We start from the raw sequence: 20,734 nt of genomic DNA, 5'->3' as shown, positions 1-20,734 counted from the left end.
ACAGCCAGGCTTGCACTAGTCTATCTTCATCTAGGCATTCATTTTGTTTATACAAATTCTTAGTCCACCTTTCCCCGAAACATTATTGGCCAGAAATCCACCCCCACTCAACCTAAGTTTATCCCCTATCAGTGACCTTGCCGTTATTCAAGAATAACAACAACTCAACATATACCAATCTCAGTTTCAGAAAGTCTGCAAAGGCCATTGGTACAGCCTCCTCTGCCCCAACACCGTAACCATTAACAGGAAGAAAAATAAAATGCTTAAAAAAATTCCTTCAGAATGGTACAAAACAATATAGATAGATTAAAGAATGACTATTCTTAAGCTGATGTAATCAGAAATGAGTTTAAAGCATATGTTTAGCTTTAGGTGTGGCTGTGTGGTTGAGAAGCTTACTTCCCCAACCATGTGGTCTTAGGTTCAATCCCCCCGAGCAGCACTTTGAGCAAGTGTCTTCTACTTAGCCTTGGGCTAAGTGAGTGGTAGATGGAAACTGAAAAAAGTCCAGTGTGTATGTGTTGTATGTACACCTTGTCCTGTCATCATGTGATGGTTGTGAATAAGCATCACCATGATGCATGGAATGTTCTTCTTTCCCAGTTTTCTGTCAAAAACATGTCTGGTCTGGCTGTGGGAAATATTGGAGACAAGCGAGGGTGGGTAACAGGAAGAGCTTCCAGCTCAATAAAATCTGCGTCAACAAAGCTTGTCTGCCCCCATGCAAGAATGGAGAAAAGGAATGTTAAATGATGATGAAGATAATGATGATGTAAATAATGGTGCTAACAAGTAGGATGTTGATATTATTATAATGGCAACAGAGACAATGCCAGTAATAGACACGGAGATGATATGAGACAAGATGGCATACAAAGACAATACACATGACTAAGGAAGCCAGTCAGTGATAGTAAAGGCGAAGGTAGGGCGGTGGCTGGTTTGACATAGAGCTGCTATAATGATAATGTTGACAGCAGTAATGGTAATTATACAATGGTGATGTTAACAATGCTAAAAAACAACGTAAGAAACACAATGATAATGAAATGGTACAGTCTTGTTTGCAGTGCAGTGTAGCAGTAATGTGTGAACAAGATTCGGTTGCAGTCAATAGAATACAATTTAACTCTATTGTAAACTGTAAAATTATTTCCAGTCATTGTCTTTCTCTCTCTCTCTCTCTCTCACTCAAAAAAAAAAGCTCCCTCTCTCTCTCATATGCATACACAAAAAGAACAAAAATGGAGTATTTTTCAGTTTCTTTACCTTGCCACATTATGCCACATTGTAAAACAAGGTGGTAGCTTTTCTATGTGAATAACATTCAGTAGAAAATTAAATCTAACCTAAGGCATTTTATCTCTATTCTAATGAAACAAAAATATAAATGATAACATTTTCAGACATTTTCCAACATTTTAACCTAACTTTTCTAAACTGAAGCTCGAATTATCACAAATGATCTTTTACATTTATCTATAAAATCAAATGCATTTTTTCTTCAATTTTTCTATTTTTCTTTATCATATTGGCTATTTCATTGATTAATCAATCAGTCTAGATCTAGAACTTATGTTAGAAATTGATACTGCTATTCATACAATCAATACACAACACCAGATTTACCAGGAAATCATATTGTAAGGATAACCAAAACAACAACAACAAAAGAAGAAAAAAAACTGTAGTTTAGCAACGCGTCTGGGGAAACAAATATAACCTGATCTTGTTTACATCTGTTTTTTTTTTTTTTGTAGTTGTTTTTATCTGTCAGTCAATGAAGGCAAATAGTGCTCAACTGTTTAATGTCAGTTATTTCAACACTTCACACAGCTGATAGCTTACAACAAACAACATTACATAAACAATTGCAATCATTGAATTCTGTCTCCCCACTAACCTCTTTCGCAGTAGAATTTACTCTTATCAAAATGTGAACAGTATCTTATTTTTAAATGGCATCAATAGATGAATTATTTAGTTTTTAAGCCAGTTAACTGTTGGTTTTAAAAATAAAATTCTATTTCTGATATGAAGGAATTCATTGAAAGCCAATGAAAACAGTTAATGCAGCTTTGAAAAGCTTAGCTGTCACCCTGAAGCAAGCATGACTTGGTAGGTTGGACCATGTTTTTGCAATATATTTTAGGTGTCTACGTAGTCACGAGCAGACACACACATCTTCTCACCCTTCTTACTCTTCACCTGACAGAACAGAAAATATGTGACAGCTGGAAAGAAGATGTGACACTAGTAGTTAGCTAGTGCTCGTTACAGCTGAGGAGACTAGTGCAATGTGAAATGGAATATCTTGCTCAAGGACACAATGGTTGCTCAGAGCAGGATTCAACACAATCATCTTCTCGTCTTTCCTACCTTTGACCAAACAGAACATAAGGGATGTGATGGCTGGAGTACTGCACCAGCAGTTAGCTACAATTCATACCAGCTGAGTAAATGAGAGCAATATGAAATAGAATATTTTCCTCAAAGTTACAATAGTTATCCAGAGCAGGATTTGAACCCACAACCTTACCATATGACTCAGCTTAGGTCATTCTCCTTTGCATACTTGGCTTCACAATCCTAAATTCGACAGCTTTCCTAAAATACGAGTAAGTATTTTCTATAATAAAAATTAAGTTTTGCTCATTCCTATGGTTTTTGTCAAACATTTGTATATGCAAATAAACATTCTTGGAATATAGTGACATTCAAAGTCTTCACATTTCAGTATTAGTAACTTTTGAAAGGAAATGCTAAAAATCTGGTCGCATTTAGATACAGTCAGTCATCATCATCATTTAATGTCTGTTTTCCATGCTGGCATGAGTTGGACAGTTTAGCAAGAGCTGGCAAGCCAGAGGACTGCATCAACCTCTACTGTCTTGTCTACTTTGATTTGGTTTCTACAGCTGGATGCTCTTCCCAATGCCAACCAATTTATGCAATGGCCTAGGTGCATTTTATGAGGCACTGGCACTGGTATGGTTTACAAGTAATTTGCAAGACAAAGACCCTTTAACTAGGAGAGAGAGAGGTGTGCTGAGGGAAATGGCTTTGTGATAGAGAGACAGAAACAGGTGTCTTGCTGTAGAGGAGATACATGGCTACTCCAGTAAGAGGTGGGGGAGAGAAGGTGGTGAAAGTGTGCCAGGGCATACCCTCAAGGTAAAGAAAAGTGAATGTAAGTCACCCTTTATGTGAAATCCTATTGCAATTAATTTAAACATTTTCTCCTCACTTCAATTTTGTAATCATTTATAATTCTTCTTACATGAGAAATGTGACTCAATAGATACAAAAGCTATAAGACAATGAAAAAGAGAATACAGCAAATAGAAAAACAAAGACTAAACTAAAATTAACAAAAAAAAAATCTGAGAATAAAAGTTAGTTGTTTAATAAATACCTAACCATTTGCCAGTCACATATATCATGTGATATACAGGACATTTTCCCCTGGTGTCCATGTATCATATTTTATACATATTCCTGATTTGTTTTCAACTGCCAGAGTAACTTAGGACTTAAGAAAAGGAAGCTTTATAATACTCAGAACTTATGAAACAAGGGCAAACTAAAAGTTTGGAAACAAACATGGACATTTAGGAAAAAACTTCTGAAAACACTTTGGACAGGGAACAGGCTATCTACTAATTGCAGTAAGGCCTTGTTCAATGCATATATTTTCTTCCATATTAACCTAAGAATTCCTGCAAGTCAAGGATCACAAGTCTTCTAGGAAAAATATTCCACACTTGCAGAAAAAACTCCCACACTTCAGCTGCCTTTACCATTTGTCCAAGTCCAAGAATTGAATTAGTAATAATAGTAGTGTATTTATATTACTGAACCTTAGAATGGCAAATATCTCTATCATTCCAAAATCCATAACCAGCAAATAACTTGAAGTATTTATTGGAATTGTTCTCCAAGATGACCATTCAAATTGCCTGCTTTTAATCTGTGAAACAGGCCTTAGCAGTGTGTTGTAAACTAAAATCCAGTTAATCTGCTGTTGAATATTAGATCTTGTTAAGTCCAAAGCAGGTGAGATTGCTTCATAATTTAATCAATTACTTTCACATTCAATAAAATCTAAGAGTACAAATGGAATATCCAAAACTATGGGTTGTGCTAAGCAATCCAAATTAAGTTAAACAAGCATCGGTAATGGTGATTATCAGAACACATATGACAAGTAAAATACATTATTGATAACTTCTGCTGTAAACATTAGTTACTGCAGTAACGATATCAATAAATGATGCTAATGAGTTAGAGGAGGAGAAAAACAAAATGGAAAATATGCTACTTAAACACTGAATCAATAATTTCTGCTAGGAGATGATTGTCACTTTGCACAGACTCTTTTCTTTTTCTCTGGGCACAGCTTTATTCGTTCCTTATTAATAAATATATAATTTTTAAACAGAAAACAGCATAAAATAGCAGATTATTCTGAACCAACTTGTAATATTTCAATTATAGGAACCAAATCCAACCATATAATATTGTTTACTTGACTAAAGTAATAATAGGAGCAGGCATGGCCGTGTAGTAAGAAGCATGCTTCCTAACCACATAATTCTGGGTTCAGCCCCACTGCGTAGCACTTTGGGCAAGAATCTTCTACTATAACCTCAGGCCGACAAAAGCCTTGAGAATAAATCTGGTAAATGGAAACTAAAGGAAGCCTGTCATAGATGAGTGTGTGTGTGTAGATTGGTGTCTGTGTTTATCTTCTCCTACTGCTTGACAATCAGTGGTATGTTTATGTCCCTGTAACTTAGCAGTTCAACAAAAGAGTCTGATAGAATAAGCACCAGGATTAAAAATAAGTACTTGGGTCCATTCATCCATCTAAAAATTCTTCAAGGCAGTGCCCCGGCATGGTCACAGTCTAACGACTGAAACGAGTAATAGACAAATAATTTGTACCTCAGGCATAAAGAGAAGGAATAGTTAGAATTGACCCCAATACTTGACTAGTACTTATTCCATCAAATCTAGAAGAATGAAAAGTTGACCTCTGAAGATTTTAATTCAAAAAAGTAAAGAGCCATGACTAAATTCTATAAAATACTTTGATGCTCTACCAATTCTGTGAATCAGTCTTATCTTTTAGCATTTACTTGTTTCAGACATTGGACTGAGGCTGTGTGCTGGGACACTATCTTGAAGGGTTTAGTTGAACAAATCGACCCCAGCACCTTTTACGTCTGGTGCTTATTCGATTGGTCTGTTCAACCAAACTGCTAAATCATAGAGATGTAAACAAACCAATGCTGGTTGTCAAGTGTCGGAGGGAACAAACACAAATGCATGTGCACACGCTTACATGATGGGCTTCCATACTGTTTCCATCTACCAAATCCACTCACAAGGCATTCATTGGTCTGTGGCTATAACTAAAGAAACTTGGCCAAGCTGCAGCACAATGGAACTGAACCAAAAACCACATGGTTGCAAAGCAAGCTTCTTCCCACCCCCACAATGGTCAACAGTCTTTATTTTGTTCTGTTTGTCAAGTAGGAATTCTAATTCAGATTATTCTGTCAAATGCAATGCTTATTCATTCAGATTGCTTTGAATTAGTCATGCATTATCTTGTAGCTTTGAAATTTCAATGATGTCATTGTTTATTTTTAGAATGACATTGTAAGGTTGGTGTGAGAGGCCAGACCTGGCCGGTTTGAATGAAAAATAGGTGAAATATCTGAGCCCAGATATGGCCTGTTGAAATGCTAAAGGGTTAAAATATATAGTCTTCGTGGGAACATTGTAAAGGGACACATGTTAAAAGAAGATATAACAACAATATTTGTTTAAAAACCACAGGGCTACTTACAAACAAATTTAGGATCCTTCTCATCCATTGACCAAAAACAATGATCAAATGCAAAAGTCTGAAATGATAAAAGCAAAAAATATAAAATTTTAAAACAGGAAGAAGAAAAAATATTCAAACTAAAAAAATATGCAAAATTTTTATCATTATTACTTTACTCATGCTAACGATACCTGAATATTTTAGCATATTCTGTCTGGTAAGCTATTAAAAACAGTTACTAATGCAGTATAATAGAATGTCACATATAATTAAAAGAGAAGAGAATTCATAATAAATCATGATTAAACCCAATGTAGCTGTTGAATTGAAAATGAAGGGGAAAGAAAAGTTCTAATAAAATATTTTAATACACAATTCCCCTATTCCCACATTACTAGCCGGATTTTAAATTGAGTAGAGTTGGTTTCAGCTAGAATTAATGAATATACACAAAATTACAAAGCTTTAAGATTCTAATATTCTACTGGCAATATTTATGAGGAATAGTGTAGCCAGACTTCTGTATGTGGCTGCTGTTTGTTTTATTGATTTAAGAAAGATGGCAAAAATCAACCTTGACAAGATATGAACTGAGAATGTAAAAGAATGTAACTAAATGCCACAAAGCATTTTGTTCAGCATCATCATTCCTGTGCTGGTGCCATGACGGAACCCTCACTCTTGCTAAGCTCCCTCAACAGAGACTGGTGAGTGAAACAATCTCACTAGTACTAATCTCATGAAAGATACACTGTAAGGTAGTTGGCAGAGAAAGCACGGCATTGTGAGATCTTTTGGATTCTGTTTTGTCAAGCACTATTCCACCAAACTATGGCTGTGCCACAAAGAAAATGCAGCCAGTTTAACTTAGAATGGCTAAATTACAAAGGACATTCAGTCACAGAAACAAAGCCAAACGACACATATAAGCAACAGTCTATGGAAGCAGTCAGCTTTCAATAAGAAATAACTTAGATGACGATGACCCATCCAAGCCATGCCAGAATGGAGAGCAAACAGAAAGATGATAATATTGATGATAGTGATGCTGTTACTGATGATGATGATGATATCAATATCAGTTCTACCATTCGCCTTCCCGAGATGGGAAACAGTCCATACAAGGGAATGAGGTATTTATTTTTCTTTCAAAGGTAATTTAAAATCTCAGGTATGAGTAAATATATTGTCATAAAATAGGCAAGACTAAGAATTCAGGGAAGTTGAGGAACATAGTTTTCCCAGGTGTCCATCTGCGCTAGTATCTAAAAAATTACCATCAATGCTACACGGTCAAGGAAATTTTTCCATTGTCTTTCTTGTATTTCACTGCAGAAAGACATGCCCTGGACCACTTTCTGGTTAACCAATAAAAATAATTGTTTCCAAGTTTTAGCCAAATAAATTGTGACAAGATACAATAGTTGAGAACCAAATCATTTTATTTGGTTAAAATGTTCACCTTCAGTATTCAAAATCTCAAGTATATGGGTGCCATTGTTTTATTGCAGTTGGGTGGCTGCCAACCTTTAATCAAAGTATATCATTATGTATCCAAACTGGAAGTAGCAATCATGCTTTCATAGCAGTACTTACACATACATACATACATTACACACACATGATAGCAGTAAAATGAAAGTGTTTGAGATATAATATAATATGCAGATAAGATTTTATTGAAGACTTTGAGGCCATGCTTTGCAGTGTTTCACTTCTCCCTGATTTATTCATGTTAGTATATTCATACAACAATACACATCATATTGATATGGAAGAAACAGAACAAGATTAATGTACTAATCATGTCAAAAACTCTCATGCTTACGAAGCAGCTTAAATTTTATCACATAGTTTAAAACAAAACATTTTTGTACATGTCAAACCACTAAAATTCTACTGGAACCAGAGAAGAACACTAAAAGTTTTAATTATATTAAGATCAAATACAGAAAAAGTCCACAGAAAAGAGAGATCATAAAACATGTTCATATTTTGTCAGAATAGATTGAAAATATTCATTTAACAAGCAAGAAAAATTAATTTTCATTCTAACTTAAATTTCAAATACAAAGTAATGAAATATGGATTATCTTTAAAATAAGTTTCAAACTAAATTGTATTATAATTTACATATGATTAAGAAATAGTACAACTGCAGTTCCACTAAACAGCACACGACAAATGTGAAAAATACTGGCTACTAAGTATAGGATTGGATCTTTGGATGAATTAGATCCGTTTTCTCTCAGTGTGTTAGTACAGTCCCAACAAGCAGCCTTGGGGAACAAAATTATTAGTCTCTAAATGCATATACACTTTTTTTCTTCTGATTTATTTTGTACATATGACATTCTGATAGAAAATCGAACACTTAGCTTGAAATAGGATTAACAACCGACTCTAACATACTGCTTAAAATAGTAGCAAAGCTAACAAGTTAGAATATCTGGGAATTAGAATTCAGTTTATTTAACCACCTGAAATATATGTTAGGTACTCCAAACGCTTAGGGCAAAAATTAATAATTTACCGTTCGAATACAGAACAAATCTAAAATAAAAGAAAACTTTAATTCCCGTTACAGTTCCAAATCACTATTATTATTATTATTATTTGCCTACAGTCTAGAGCTATTCTCTCTTTCTTTTATAAATCTATAACAATCACATCTGTCTGTATTAGTGCATTCCCACAGCTATACTCCATCCAAATCGTTCTTAACTGATTCAAGATATTAAAACCATTCAGTCGTATCTCTATTAGCATTTTAAAATGCATAATCTCCTGGCTTATTCAGGCTGTTTCTAGCTGCCTCTCTAACTACATATATATATATACATACATTACACGTATGCACACATTTATATGTACATGTATATATATATATATATATATATATATATGATTAAATAAACATAAGATAGTGTGAGTTCTCAAACTAGTCATACAAATTGATTTTTAAATGAAGCCTCTGAAAATAGCAATAGGCAAGGAAATATTCTTATACTGATTCACACAAGCTAGTAGGCCTAAGTGTTTCCCAGATAATATGCCAAGCGAGACAGCTAAATCAATATTGTGCTTCAATAACAATTTGTAGAACTACTTTGTCCAATAAATATCTTAAAGCCGTCTGTGAACAAGCAGAGTTATCCACTTGTTGCAGTAATTTGGCTCCTTTTAGGAAAACTAGCTAAGTTACGTGCATATATACTAATTCTCATCATCATCATTATTATTATTATTATTATTATTATTATTATTATTAATGGTAGCATTGCACTGATTGTTACACATTATTACATATTTGAAGTAGTAAGTCATTTTAGAACATATACATCTATATTGGGGGCACCTAAACTGAATCAATAGAAACAAACCTAATTTATAAAAGCTGATTCATAAAATTCAAAAAGGAGTACCTTAGTCATTTTGAAAATATAGAAACTAATGAACTCAAGTATTTTCCAATATTCTTCTAACGGAAACATTCAAGAGGCATAAACTGAGAAACGGAATGCTGAAATGTCCATTGTACGTACTCTTGTTTTCGTAAGATTATTGTATGTAAATGTTATTTTGACATGAACACAGCCGCTATTATAATACTAATTCTTACTCATTTTGGCAGACGGTCAGCAATTTTAAGAGGAGGGATATAGTTGATGACATTGATGTCTAGTATTTGATTGGTACTTTATTTTACTAATTCCAAAAGGGCGGAAAGCAAAGCTGACCTCGGCAGTATTTGAACTCAGAATGCAAGGAACCAGATGAAATGCTGTCAGCAATTTGTCTGACTTGCTGACGATTCTGCCAGCTTGCTACCTTAAAGATTATAATAACCTGTTTGTAATATAGGCACATGGCTTGAAATTTGGGAGTGTGGCTAAGTCAATTACATCAACCCCAGTATCTGACTGGTATTGTATTTTATTGACCTAGAGGGATGAAAAGTAAATTTGAACTCAGGAAATAACAAGTATGAACAGATGCTGCTGAACATCTTGTCCAACATGCTAACAATTCTACCATAGATTGTTTCAAACTTTTGGTACAAGGCCAGCAATTTTAAAGGGAGTGGCTTAGGCAATACCATTGATCCTAGGATGTTACTGGTACTTTGTTTTATTGACACTGAAAGGATGAAAGGCAAAGTTATTAACTCCTGCAAAGATCAACTTTGCCTTTTATCCTTTCGAGATAAATAAAGTAAAGTACCAGTAATATACTGAGATCAATGGTATTGATTGCCACCACCATGCCAGTTTGTCGAACTCATGCCTCATTTAGAAGCATGGAAAAAAAGACACTGAATGATGATGATGATAACATATTTGCAGTTTTTATCTATAAAAAATAAAAAAAAGAAATATATTTAAAAAAATAAGAAAAAAATCAAAAATATTCTATACAGTAGTGATAGTAGTAGTAGTAGTAGTAGTAGTAGTAGTAGTAGTAGCAGCAGCAGCAGCAGCAGCAGCAGCAAGAGCAACAGTTGTTTTCTAATGACAATAGTTTATTTAATTCTTTAAATTCAATTATTTTTCTAATTACTTTATTTGAAAATGCCACAAAAGGCTCCTTCTTTCCAAATTCCCTTCTCGTTATACGTCACTTTCATCAATACCTTTACAAAGTAATGATACCTGCCTCTTGAAAGTACCTCATTACCTGGTATTGATATCACTATCCAAATACTGGCTTTCACAGAAGGACACAGGATTACTTTCCCCTCTACTGACTTTCTAATGATCATTGCAATTGTGGAAATTAGAGAAGAATCATCAATGGAACATAAGGAATGGCAGTGTTAAATTAGACATCCTAAAACAAATTCTATGAAGATGTTCACCTTTACTGCTTCTATTAAGATAACTTTTCTAATAGTTTTTCTCCTATCTGTCTTATTACAATCTGCAAATCCTTCTGGAACTAAGTTTCTCAACAACATAAAGAGAACATTTATATGGTCTTTCGACCTGCAGGAAATAGCAACCAAATCTTCTTCAATGCAGCCTCACATACAACAGGCCTGGAAAAGACAGGTTGATCATTCCTGAAGGGTCACTGTTCAGTCCATGTTGGTTTGCGGCTAGATGACAACAAAACCAGCCTTAGATTTAGTAGTAACACACATACACATAAATACATACATATACTTATATACATAAACATACATACACATACATACATGCATACATATAAAATACACAAACATAAGCAATTCAGCTGGAAAAAAAAAAAAAAGAAATAAAAGCTTTTATAGAAATTGCCAAACAAATACTCTCAGTTTTGATATACTTTCTCTGAAAGATTGCCTCACACATTACTATATAACCATACAGAAGTTTTGCATGAACAGTCATGGCAGTGTAAGTAAGAAGTTCACTTTCTGACCACTTAGTTTTGGGTTCACTCTTACTACATGAAACCATAAGCAAGTTTTACTATAACCCCAGGTCAATCAAAGCCATGTAAATGGGTTTCTTAGATGGAAACTGAAAGAAGCCATCATGTGTGTATGTATGTTTGTGCCACCTTGTTTTGACTTTGCATGATACTTATAAATGAGTGCTACCGTCAAATATGTGGGGCCTCACTTCCAATCTTTCATGAAAATGTATCCAGCCAAGGGAAAGTATTAACTTGCTTGGAAACAGTTGAGATAAATTTTCTATGGCCAGATGTCCTATCTAGCCTCAACTCGCACATATTGACAAGAGATGTAATATTTCCTCGATGGCTTTTCATAAAACTTTGGTAAAGAAGGACGGTGCTTGTATGATGTCTACGACTATCATGTGATGTCAAAATGAGGAAACACACACCTATAGTCACACATTTATGCAGATTTTTATACATAAGTAATTACACACACATACACACAACAACAACAAGAAGAAGCTTCCTTCAATGTCTGTCTATTAAACCCAGAGGTTGTAATGAAAGACATTGCCTAAGATGCCACACAGTGAGACTGAACCCAAAGCCACATGTATGGGAAGCAAATTTCCAAACTACACTGCCATACCTGCATGTGTGTGTGCATGTGTATGTGTGCGAGTGCATGTGCATGTGTGTGTGTGCGCGAGTGCATGTGCATGTGTGTGTGTGCGCGAGTGCATGTGCATGTGTGTATGCATGGGACTTGATGATGAATGGAGACTATGCTGTTTGAATAAATGTGTTTCCCAGAGAAACAGTCTGATGATGCCTTCCTTGAATAATTAGTCAATTCGCTATTATTCTCCATAATTCCTGCAAGAATTCTTTTCAGAATTCATTTTTCTATATACTTCTTCAAGAGAAAAAAAAAACTAGCGATTTAAAGACAGTTACAAAGATATTTCCTTCTATTCCAGGTGCAATATGCACCAATTCACAACCGAGTTCTATTCTATCACCTAAACTTGTCAACACTTTTGGTGCACTGCTTCTGTATCAGTTATAATCATGCCTTGAATGTTTCTTTTAATAAACAGCCAACATGTTAATATCCTAGCAAGACTTCCCACCAGTTATTCTTTCATAAATAACATATATTTTTGTCCAATAATATTATTCAAGTTATCATTTAATAAATAACATGTTTATTTAATATCGTGGATAGAACATAAGGCGTTAGAACATCAGAAACTAAGAAAATTTTATTAAACATCAAAGAGAGAAAATTAAAATATTTTGGACACTTAATTAAAGAAGAAAAAAATGGATTACAGAGACTTTTAATAGAAGGTAAAGTGAATGGGAAATGAGGAGGGGGGAAAACTAAGAATAATGTGGATGAATAATATCTAAAATTGAATAGATTTAAAATAGAGTTAATGCATTAAGAAAGCACAAGAAAGACGGAGAGAGATCCATTAGCATTCAACCAGCTGAGAGCTGAGGATATCTGATAACGACTCATGAGAGAACCCCACGCCAGGATTTTGTGTGATTTAAAAATGATGACTTTCAACTGACAGCAGTAACTATTGACCAGATAGCATCATCATCATCATCATCATTGCTGTTCTTCAGTTTTTCAAGCTGGCAGATGTTGGGTGATTCATTGCAGATCAAGTCGGTTCTTATTCAGAGTAACTGCCTTCCAAGACAGATTGGAAGACCTCATCTTACCATCACCCAGTGCAACACAGTTTCTATGGCTTGGTACTTTGCCATGTTACAAAGTGTTACAGATTACATAGTGTGCATTTCCTAGTGGCACCAGCATTAGAGGGGTTGTCGTGCTTTCAACAAGATTAAAGATTCCTTTCAGCCCAAGAGTCCTTCTTTCCTTATCTTTTGTTGAGAATAACCAACATAGTCCATTAATAAACAGATTAATATGTATGCAAATTGTATATATTGTACATTTGTTTTATTCCCGTTTTTCCATGCTAGCATGGATTGGTTGAACTTATTACTGAGGCATTATTTTACAGTTGGATACCTTGCCTATAAATAACCCTAACCTGTTTCTCAAGTGGAGGTTTTTTTTTTTTAATCCCGTGTGTTTTCATAAGAGTACAGCTGCAGAATAATTTATTAACAAGATATGTCAACAAAATGTTATTTTTCTCAAACACATTTAAGTGAAGAAGTAGAATTTAAACATTTATGTGGACACATGCAGACAAACTCACATGCACAAATGCACGTGCACACACACACACACACTGACATGCTCAAAAACAGACACACTATAACATGCATAAATGCAGACACATCTTTCTATGAAAGGCTTCCATACAGCTTCTGTACCAATTCTACTTACGAAGCTTTGGTTAACCTGAGACTCAAGTTGAATACACTTTCACAAGATACCACACAGTGAGATGGAAGATAAAACCACACAGTTATAAAGCAAACTTAGCCTCCACACAGCAATGCATATGTACACACACATATTTATACAGAGCTCTATAGAACAAATCTACCTCAGTTTTGAAACAGCCTTCACAAGAGTGATCTTCCTCTACAACAACTTGTGGTATTTTAACCACCTATGAATCTATGCTTTACAAATGAGAGTAGCACTTATATTTATTTCCTTTTTAAATAAGGTTAGATGCCAGATAGATGACCAAGTACATTAATAAATGTCAGCCTGCTGTGACATACAGATTTCATTGTACCCTATGTGGTATACACATATACACATACTCAGAACAATAGAACTGCAAAGAGTCATTATTATCATCATGAGCTCATATTTATCCTCATGGTGGAACTGGTAGAGTGTTGGACTCAATTGCCTTGTGTTATTTAAATGTCCCTTCACATTCTGAGTTCAAATCTCTCACACCCTTTCAAAGCCTAGCCAGGCTCACGAGCCCAGTTTCCCGGTTTCTATGGCACATGTGTTCCCCCCAGCTAGATGGGACGCCAGTCCATCGCAGCGTTACTTCAGAAACAAGAAGAAAGAGTGAGAGAAAGTTGGGGCGAAAGAGTACAACAGGGGTTGCCACCACCTCCTGCTGGAGCCTCGTGGAGCTTTAGGTGTTTTCACTCAATAAACACTCACAATGCCTGGTCTGGGAATCAAAACCGCGATCCTCTGACCGCGAGTCCGCTGCCTCCACAAGTTCAAATCTTACTGGGTTTGATTTTGCATTTTATCCCTCTGGTATCTTTTACTTGTTTCAGTCATTAGACTGTGGCCATGTTGGAGCACAACTTGACGCACCTTAGCTGAACGAATCGACCTCAATACTTATTTTTAAAGCCTGGTACTTATTCTATCAGTTTCTTTTACCAAATTGCTAGGTTATGGGGACATAAACACACCAACATCAGTTGCCAAGCAATGGTGGGGGGGGGGACAAACACAGACACACAAACACACACACATATATGTATATATACAACTGGTTTCTTTCAGTTTCTGTCTACCAAATCCACTCACAAGGCTTTGGAAGCTATAGTAGAAGACACTTGTCCAAGGTGCCATGCAGTGGAACTGAACCCGGAACCATATGGTTGGTAAGCAAACTACTTACCATACAGCCACACATGTGCCTATGTTAATTATCTAACACTAAAACCAGTAAAAGACAATTCATTTTGATAGATACCCCATCACATTAAATAGTACTTTCCAAGCAAGGCAACATCATCTCAATGTAAAGAAAGAGATCTTGTGAGGGTGGAGGGATTGCAGATGTTTGAATCATTCCTATATGCTTCCATGTGAGCAGCATATAATTTCTAAGTAGAATGATTTAAAAAGGAATAACATGTAAATATACTCAATATTTCCCCGAGGTTTGCATACTGCTGTATTTGCTCAGTTAGCTGCACTAACATCTGATCAAACATCCAGATACCCACAACATACTCCTTACACACACACACACACACTCACTCACTCATTTCCAAACCATCATCTCAGGTTTGTAACTACTATCTCACTTCGATAACCTAACAGAAGCCAGTGTGTACAACTGTCAATTAACTAGATCTTGATCCATCCATTTGCACACGTTACTAAACGACAAGGAATCTTTAGTGAGGAATGAACAAAATGAGAAAAGGACGCAAAATGACAAAGAGAAAACTGTGATAATGGGGTGAAATAAAAAAGTAAAAGTCTGTACAGGGTGTTGATCGCCAGTGGTGAGCAAAACAGAAGTTCTCCAACTAAGATTTGGAAAGGAAATATATTCAATGCAGAAAAAAGACAAGAAAAACAACTCCAGTATTGATCATAGACAACAGCCAAGAGAAATGTAAAAAACAGCATGAAAAATGGCTGGAAAATTGTTTGCAGCCTCTATTATCAATTTTGTGAATCACATATAAAATATTATGATGCTTTATTATGTCCGCATCAATTTCTAACAGCTCAACAAACTACGAAACCCTTTCTGGACAAACATTTCTTTTCTTTTCTTTCTGTTTGTTTGTTAAACCCCCAGACTGTCACTTCGTAGTGTAAATTATTCTAAGATATTTGTGACATTCAAATGGAGTGTCTGGGAAATTTTTCATGAAATTAAGTCTCAAACATGAAAAGAGTATTATTTTCTGGCTTGTGTAGACATCTTTGAGTCTGTGTGTGTGTGTGTGTGTGTGTATGTGTGTGTGTAAGAGAGAGAGAGAGAGAGAGAGAGAGAAAGAAAGAGAGAGAGAGAGAGAGAGAAAGAAAGAGAGAGAGAGAGAGAGAGAGAGAGAGAAAGAAAGAGAGAGAGAGAGAGAGAGAGAGAGAGAAAGAAAGAGAGAGAGAGAGAGAGAGAGAGATAGTCTAGCTTGCAAAATCAATGGTATTGATAGATGTGAGTTGCTGAACTTCCACTTTGATCTTACATAAAAATGAATACTATAACCATTTTCTCCCTTACTTAGGCATCTTTTAGTTGAAAGAAATCTTAACCTTTTCCCAATTTAAGCTAAAGTATATATAGATATTCAATTCTTCTACATAGTCTTACGATTCTCATCATAAAGAGTAAAATACACACACACACATAATAGAGACATGATGGCTGTAATGCTAAAGTGCTCAGCTGCTGACATGGTTACTAGTTCAATCCATACAACCAAAGCCAATGTGTTATGCCACTTGAGCAAGTCATTCTGTTTACTCCAGTTTGCCTGATTAGCAGAAAACATTCCACTCTGCTTTAAAGTTCAGTGATTAATAGTAAGAAGAGCATCCAGTTGTATATACAATTGCTACATTAATTAAAAAACAAAACAAAAGGACACAGCAAAGTAGTATTGAAAATGGATATAAGAAAAGCAAGCACGGATGCACATATGCATTGTGCGTTGTTTTAGAAAAGAGATAGTCTTCAGTTTGCTCTCTATCAAAGCTCAATATTCTGATAGTTTTCCACATAAAAATTTGTCTGCAAATCACAGCCCTTTGCGTAATTATATACAAAAGAAGAGGAACAAAAAAACTGTATCATCAGCTATCTTTTTAATCAATTAGTAAAATACTATCTCCTAAACTCATAACCTCTCATTTACATAGCCTTTTCTTCTTTCAGATACTTATATGTCTTTTAAAGAAATCAAGATGTTGAGATTTACTTCAGTATTGCTACCAAGTTATTTTTGATTGTCGTTAACACAAGGTATATTTATTTTCTACATATGTAAAAGCACTATCATTTATTCAATGCTTTATATCTAATTTACGATTGGTGATGCTACTTTTCTAAGTGTATCTAGAGAATTGATGGTTACACAGTAAGATATAAAAATAAAAAAAAAGGAACAAAAAATAAACAGAAGAAAAAGAGTTTCTATACATCTGTATTCTTTTCTGATATTAATCTTACTTTAAAAACACAGGAACAAACTCTGAAATGTATGCCAACTAATAAAGTTGCCAGCTTCATATAAATTTACATTTACTCCAAATCATATAAAAATTGACAGCTATGAAATATATGCTCAATTTCAGATAAATTGAGCTAAAAATTATACATGGATGCATTGTCACAATGTCAAGACAATTTCAGTTCACAAATTCTAAGTTTTAAATCTTGGCAATGAAGAAAACGATTATGGAAAGACAACTGTGTATATTATTTACATTTCCTGCTTTCATACAGAAACATCTATATTAAGTCGTATGTATGCATCTATAATATATTATTATTATTAAGCTGCTAATATGACATTTCTTCAAATGGATATCTGTCTTCTGTAAACATAATTATATCTGTAAATGTATATCATTACATCTCTACATATATCATTAAAATAAACAAGTTGTATTAAACAAATATATGCCAACTTATTAATTTTACTTCCAGCTAACATTTGAAATCATATAACTACGCTTATGTGTTTGTTTAACATATGGATTGAAAGCAAATAGCCGCTTTATAAAAATTTAAGTTAACACTTCAACTGGCTTCACAAATAGAATTCAAAATGTGTAAATTACATTCTTCTACTAACAATGAAACTTAAGCATTTCAAAAATGATATTAATAAAAGAAAAAAAATCCTTTACATATAATAAATTTTTAATGTAGACTTGTTTTTTTTCTGCAACTATATGGAACAAAAGATTTTCCCAAACCTCAATATACAGAGAATGATGGACCAAGCAAATAGTAAATAAGATAATTTATTTATGCTATTGAAATCTACAATATTGTGTGAATAAGATAAAATATATATGAAGCTAAGTAACACACACACACACACACACACACACACACACACACACACACACACACACAGGTAATTATTTTTACATCTGTGTATGTATATGTGAACTAGTGTTTACTTCCACAATTCCAATTTTTTATAGTCGATTATTATTATTAAGGCAAATATATTCAAATTCAAGTGAAAAAAATATCCTATCTCTTTTTCATTATGCATTACTTTCATGATTTCTTTTTCTTACATAATGCTACAATACACATACACACAAGAAACATATGTGAGGGAAATCTTACAATCAAGTTCCATTAAATTCCAAGTATTGAAATTTTTGAGAAACCCTGAATAAAGAGATTCAAGGAAATATTTCAACCAAACGCTCAGAAAGGTGTTTATGTAAAATCATACGCAACGCTAATCAAAGCAGCTTATTTCTGATATTACTGTTTGTTGTTCTAATACTTGAGTACATACGACCCATCACTGCCATTGTTTTGAAATCATCTCCATTCTTCCATCACCCATTTTCTTGGGGAAAAAATTGGAATAGGAAAAAGAAAAAAATCTTCTTCACATTAACTCTTTAAGGTTCTGGTCTACCAAATCAACTCACAAAGCTTTGGTCGGCCCAAGGCTTTAAAAGAAGACACTTACCAACCACATGGTTCTGGGTTCAGTCCCACTGCGTGGCACCTTGGGCAAGTGTCTTCTATTGTAGCTTCGGGCTGACCAAAGCCTTGTGAATGGATTTGGTAGACAGAAACTGAAAGAAACCCATCATATATATATATATATATATATATATATATATATATATATATATATATGTATGTGTGTTTGTGTGTCTGTGTTTGTCCCCCCCACCACCATCACTTGACAACCGATGCTGGTGTGTTTACGTCCCAGTAACTTAGCGGTACGGCAAAAAGAGACTGATAGAATAAGTACCAGGCTTACAAAGAATAAGTCCTGGGTTCGATTTGCTCGACTAAAGGCGGTGCTCCAGCATGGCCACAGTCAAATGACTGAAACAAGTAAAAGAGAAAAGAGAGAGAGAGTAAAAAGAGTATATATGACAGGCTTCTTTCAGTTTCTGTCTACCAGAACCACACACAAGGCTTTGCTCAATTTGGCTATAGTAGAAAACACTAAGGAGTCACACTAGGATTGAAACTGCAACCATGCGGTTGGCAAGCTAACTTCTCAAGTAAACAGCCACATATTAATGCTAACCATATGGTCTTTTCCTTCTTCACAACTTCTAATTATGGAGACTTTAATTATGAAGTTAATTTTAAAATTTTACTTCCACTATTCATACAACATTCTTTCTATAAATTGCTGAAAAACAAGGATAAGAATATATGATAATCCTCTCAATAAGTAATATTAACCCCAGCTGAAAACAGATTAAGATTTCTGGTTTCTTAAAAACACTGGCTACAAAATATTCTCTACTACTTTATGGTTCTGCTCAACATGATTGTCACTTAACTAGGCCAAATACCTAGAGGCGAGGAAACGACAAATTCTGTCATCGATCCAGGTATCAATTCAATAAGTGTTAAAACACATTGAAGCAATAATTATATAAAAATGATATTGATTTTTTCCCCAGCTTGAATAAAAATGACAAAGTGTAGATACTAAATGAGATGAATACAATCATCAAGTTTCCTGATGTAAAAGGAATTATCAGTTAATTAGATTAAACAAATATGTAATAGGAAATGATTTAGTAGTGAAGAGAATTAAGAGTGAAACACACTATCTGCCTTAATAGCTACCGTTAGCTACCTTAACATTTTTATGGGGTTATTTAAGAAGCAAAAAATCAATTCTGTCAATAGTATTAGAGCGAGGGAGTGGAGGAGAAAGAGAGAGGAAGAAAGGGGGGAGAGAGTGGAAGAGCGGAAGACAGCGGGAGATAAGGGAACAGAGAGAGTGGAGGAGAAAGAGAGAGGAAGAAAGGGGGGAGAGAGTGGAAGAGCGGAAGACAGCGGGAGATAAGGGAACAGAGAGAGTGGAGGAGAAAGAGAGAGGAAGAAAGGGGGGAGAGAGTGGAAGAGCGGAAGACAGTGGGAGATAAGAGAACAGAGAGAGAGAGTGGAGGAGAAAGAGAGAGGAAGAAAGGGGATTAGAGAGAGAGTGGAAGAGAAAGAGAGAGGAAGATAGGGGAACAAAGAAATAGAGAAAGACAGAAGAAGAAAGAGAATGATAGAAGAGAGAGAGAGAGAAAGTTAGGGAAAGAAAGAAAAAGACAAGTGAAGAAAAAGAGAAAGATAAGGAGAAGAGAGACAGAGACAGAGAGAGAGAGAGAGAGAGAGAGAAAGACAGGGGAAAAGAGAAAGATAGGGAGAAGAAAGAGAGATAGTGGAAGAGAGGAAGGTGTAGAAAAAGAGAGAGATAGGGAAAGTAAAAGAGAATGATAAGGGAAGAGAGAGAGAAAGACAGGGGAAGAAAGAGACAGAGAAAGATAGAAGAAAAAGAGAGAGAATGATAAGGGCAGAGAGAGAAAAAGATTGGGAAAGAAAGAAAGATGGGGGAAGGAGAAGGAAGAGAAAGAGGTAGAGATTGATTATAGGACAGTTGTGATTTTTTTGTCCATAGTTTGATGTTCATACAAAGAGAGAAAACATCAGATAGTTTCTCAAATGGGAGACTAGTGAAGTAAAACAGTTTGCACTTATGTGATTCCAGGTTCAATTCCATTTCACAGCAAAGCCAACCAGTGAAACTGTCTTTCCTTCAGTGGTAAACTTACAAACC

The 20,734-nt window shown here is 34.9% G+C and overlaps 1 protein-coding gene across 50 annotated transcripts in view; it reads right to left on the bottom strand.

The window, feature by feature from the left end:
- Nucleotides 1-20,734, bottom strand: part of LOC106881370 (kinesin-like protein KIF13A) — a 692,738-nt gene that overhangs the window by 401,308 nt on the left and 270,696 nt on the right. For all 50 annotated transcript variants that reach the window (XM_089350407.1, XM_089350417.1, XM_089350419.1 and 47 more), the window contains one exon: nt 5,861-5,918. In XM_089350407.1, the coding sequence (XP_089206533.1) occupies nt 5,861-5,918 (58 nt within the window). The remainder of the gene's footprint in view (nt 1-5,860; nt 5,919-20,734) is intronic.

Source organism: Octopus bimaculoides, chromosome 4, assembly GCF_046866305.1.
Source record: "Octopus bimaculoides isolate indiv1 chromosome 4, ASM4686630v1, whole genome shotgun sequence".
In the NCBI taxonomy this organism is placed as follows: Eukaryota; Metazoa; Mollusca; class Cephalopoda; order Octopoda; family Octopodidae; genus Octopus; species Octopus bimaculoides.
Note: the sequence above shows the minus strand (reverse complement) of the source record. Positions and strands in the feature narration are given on the sequence as shown.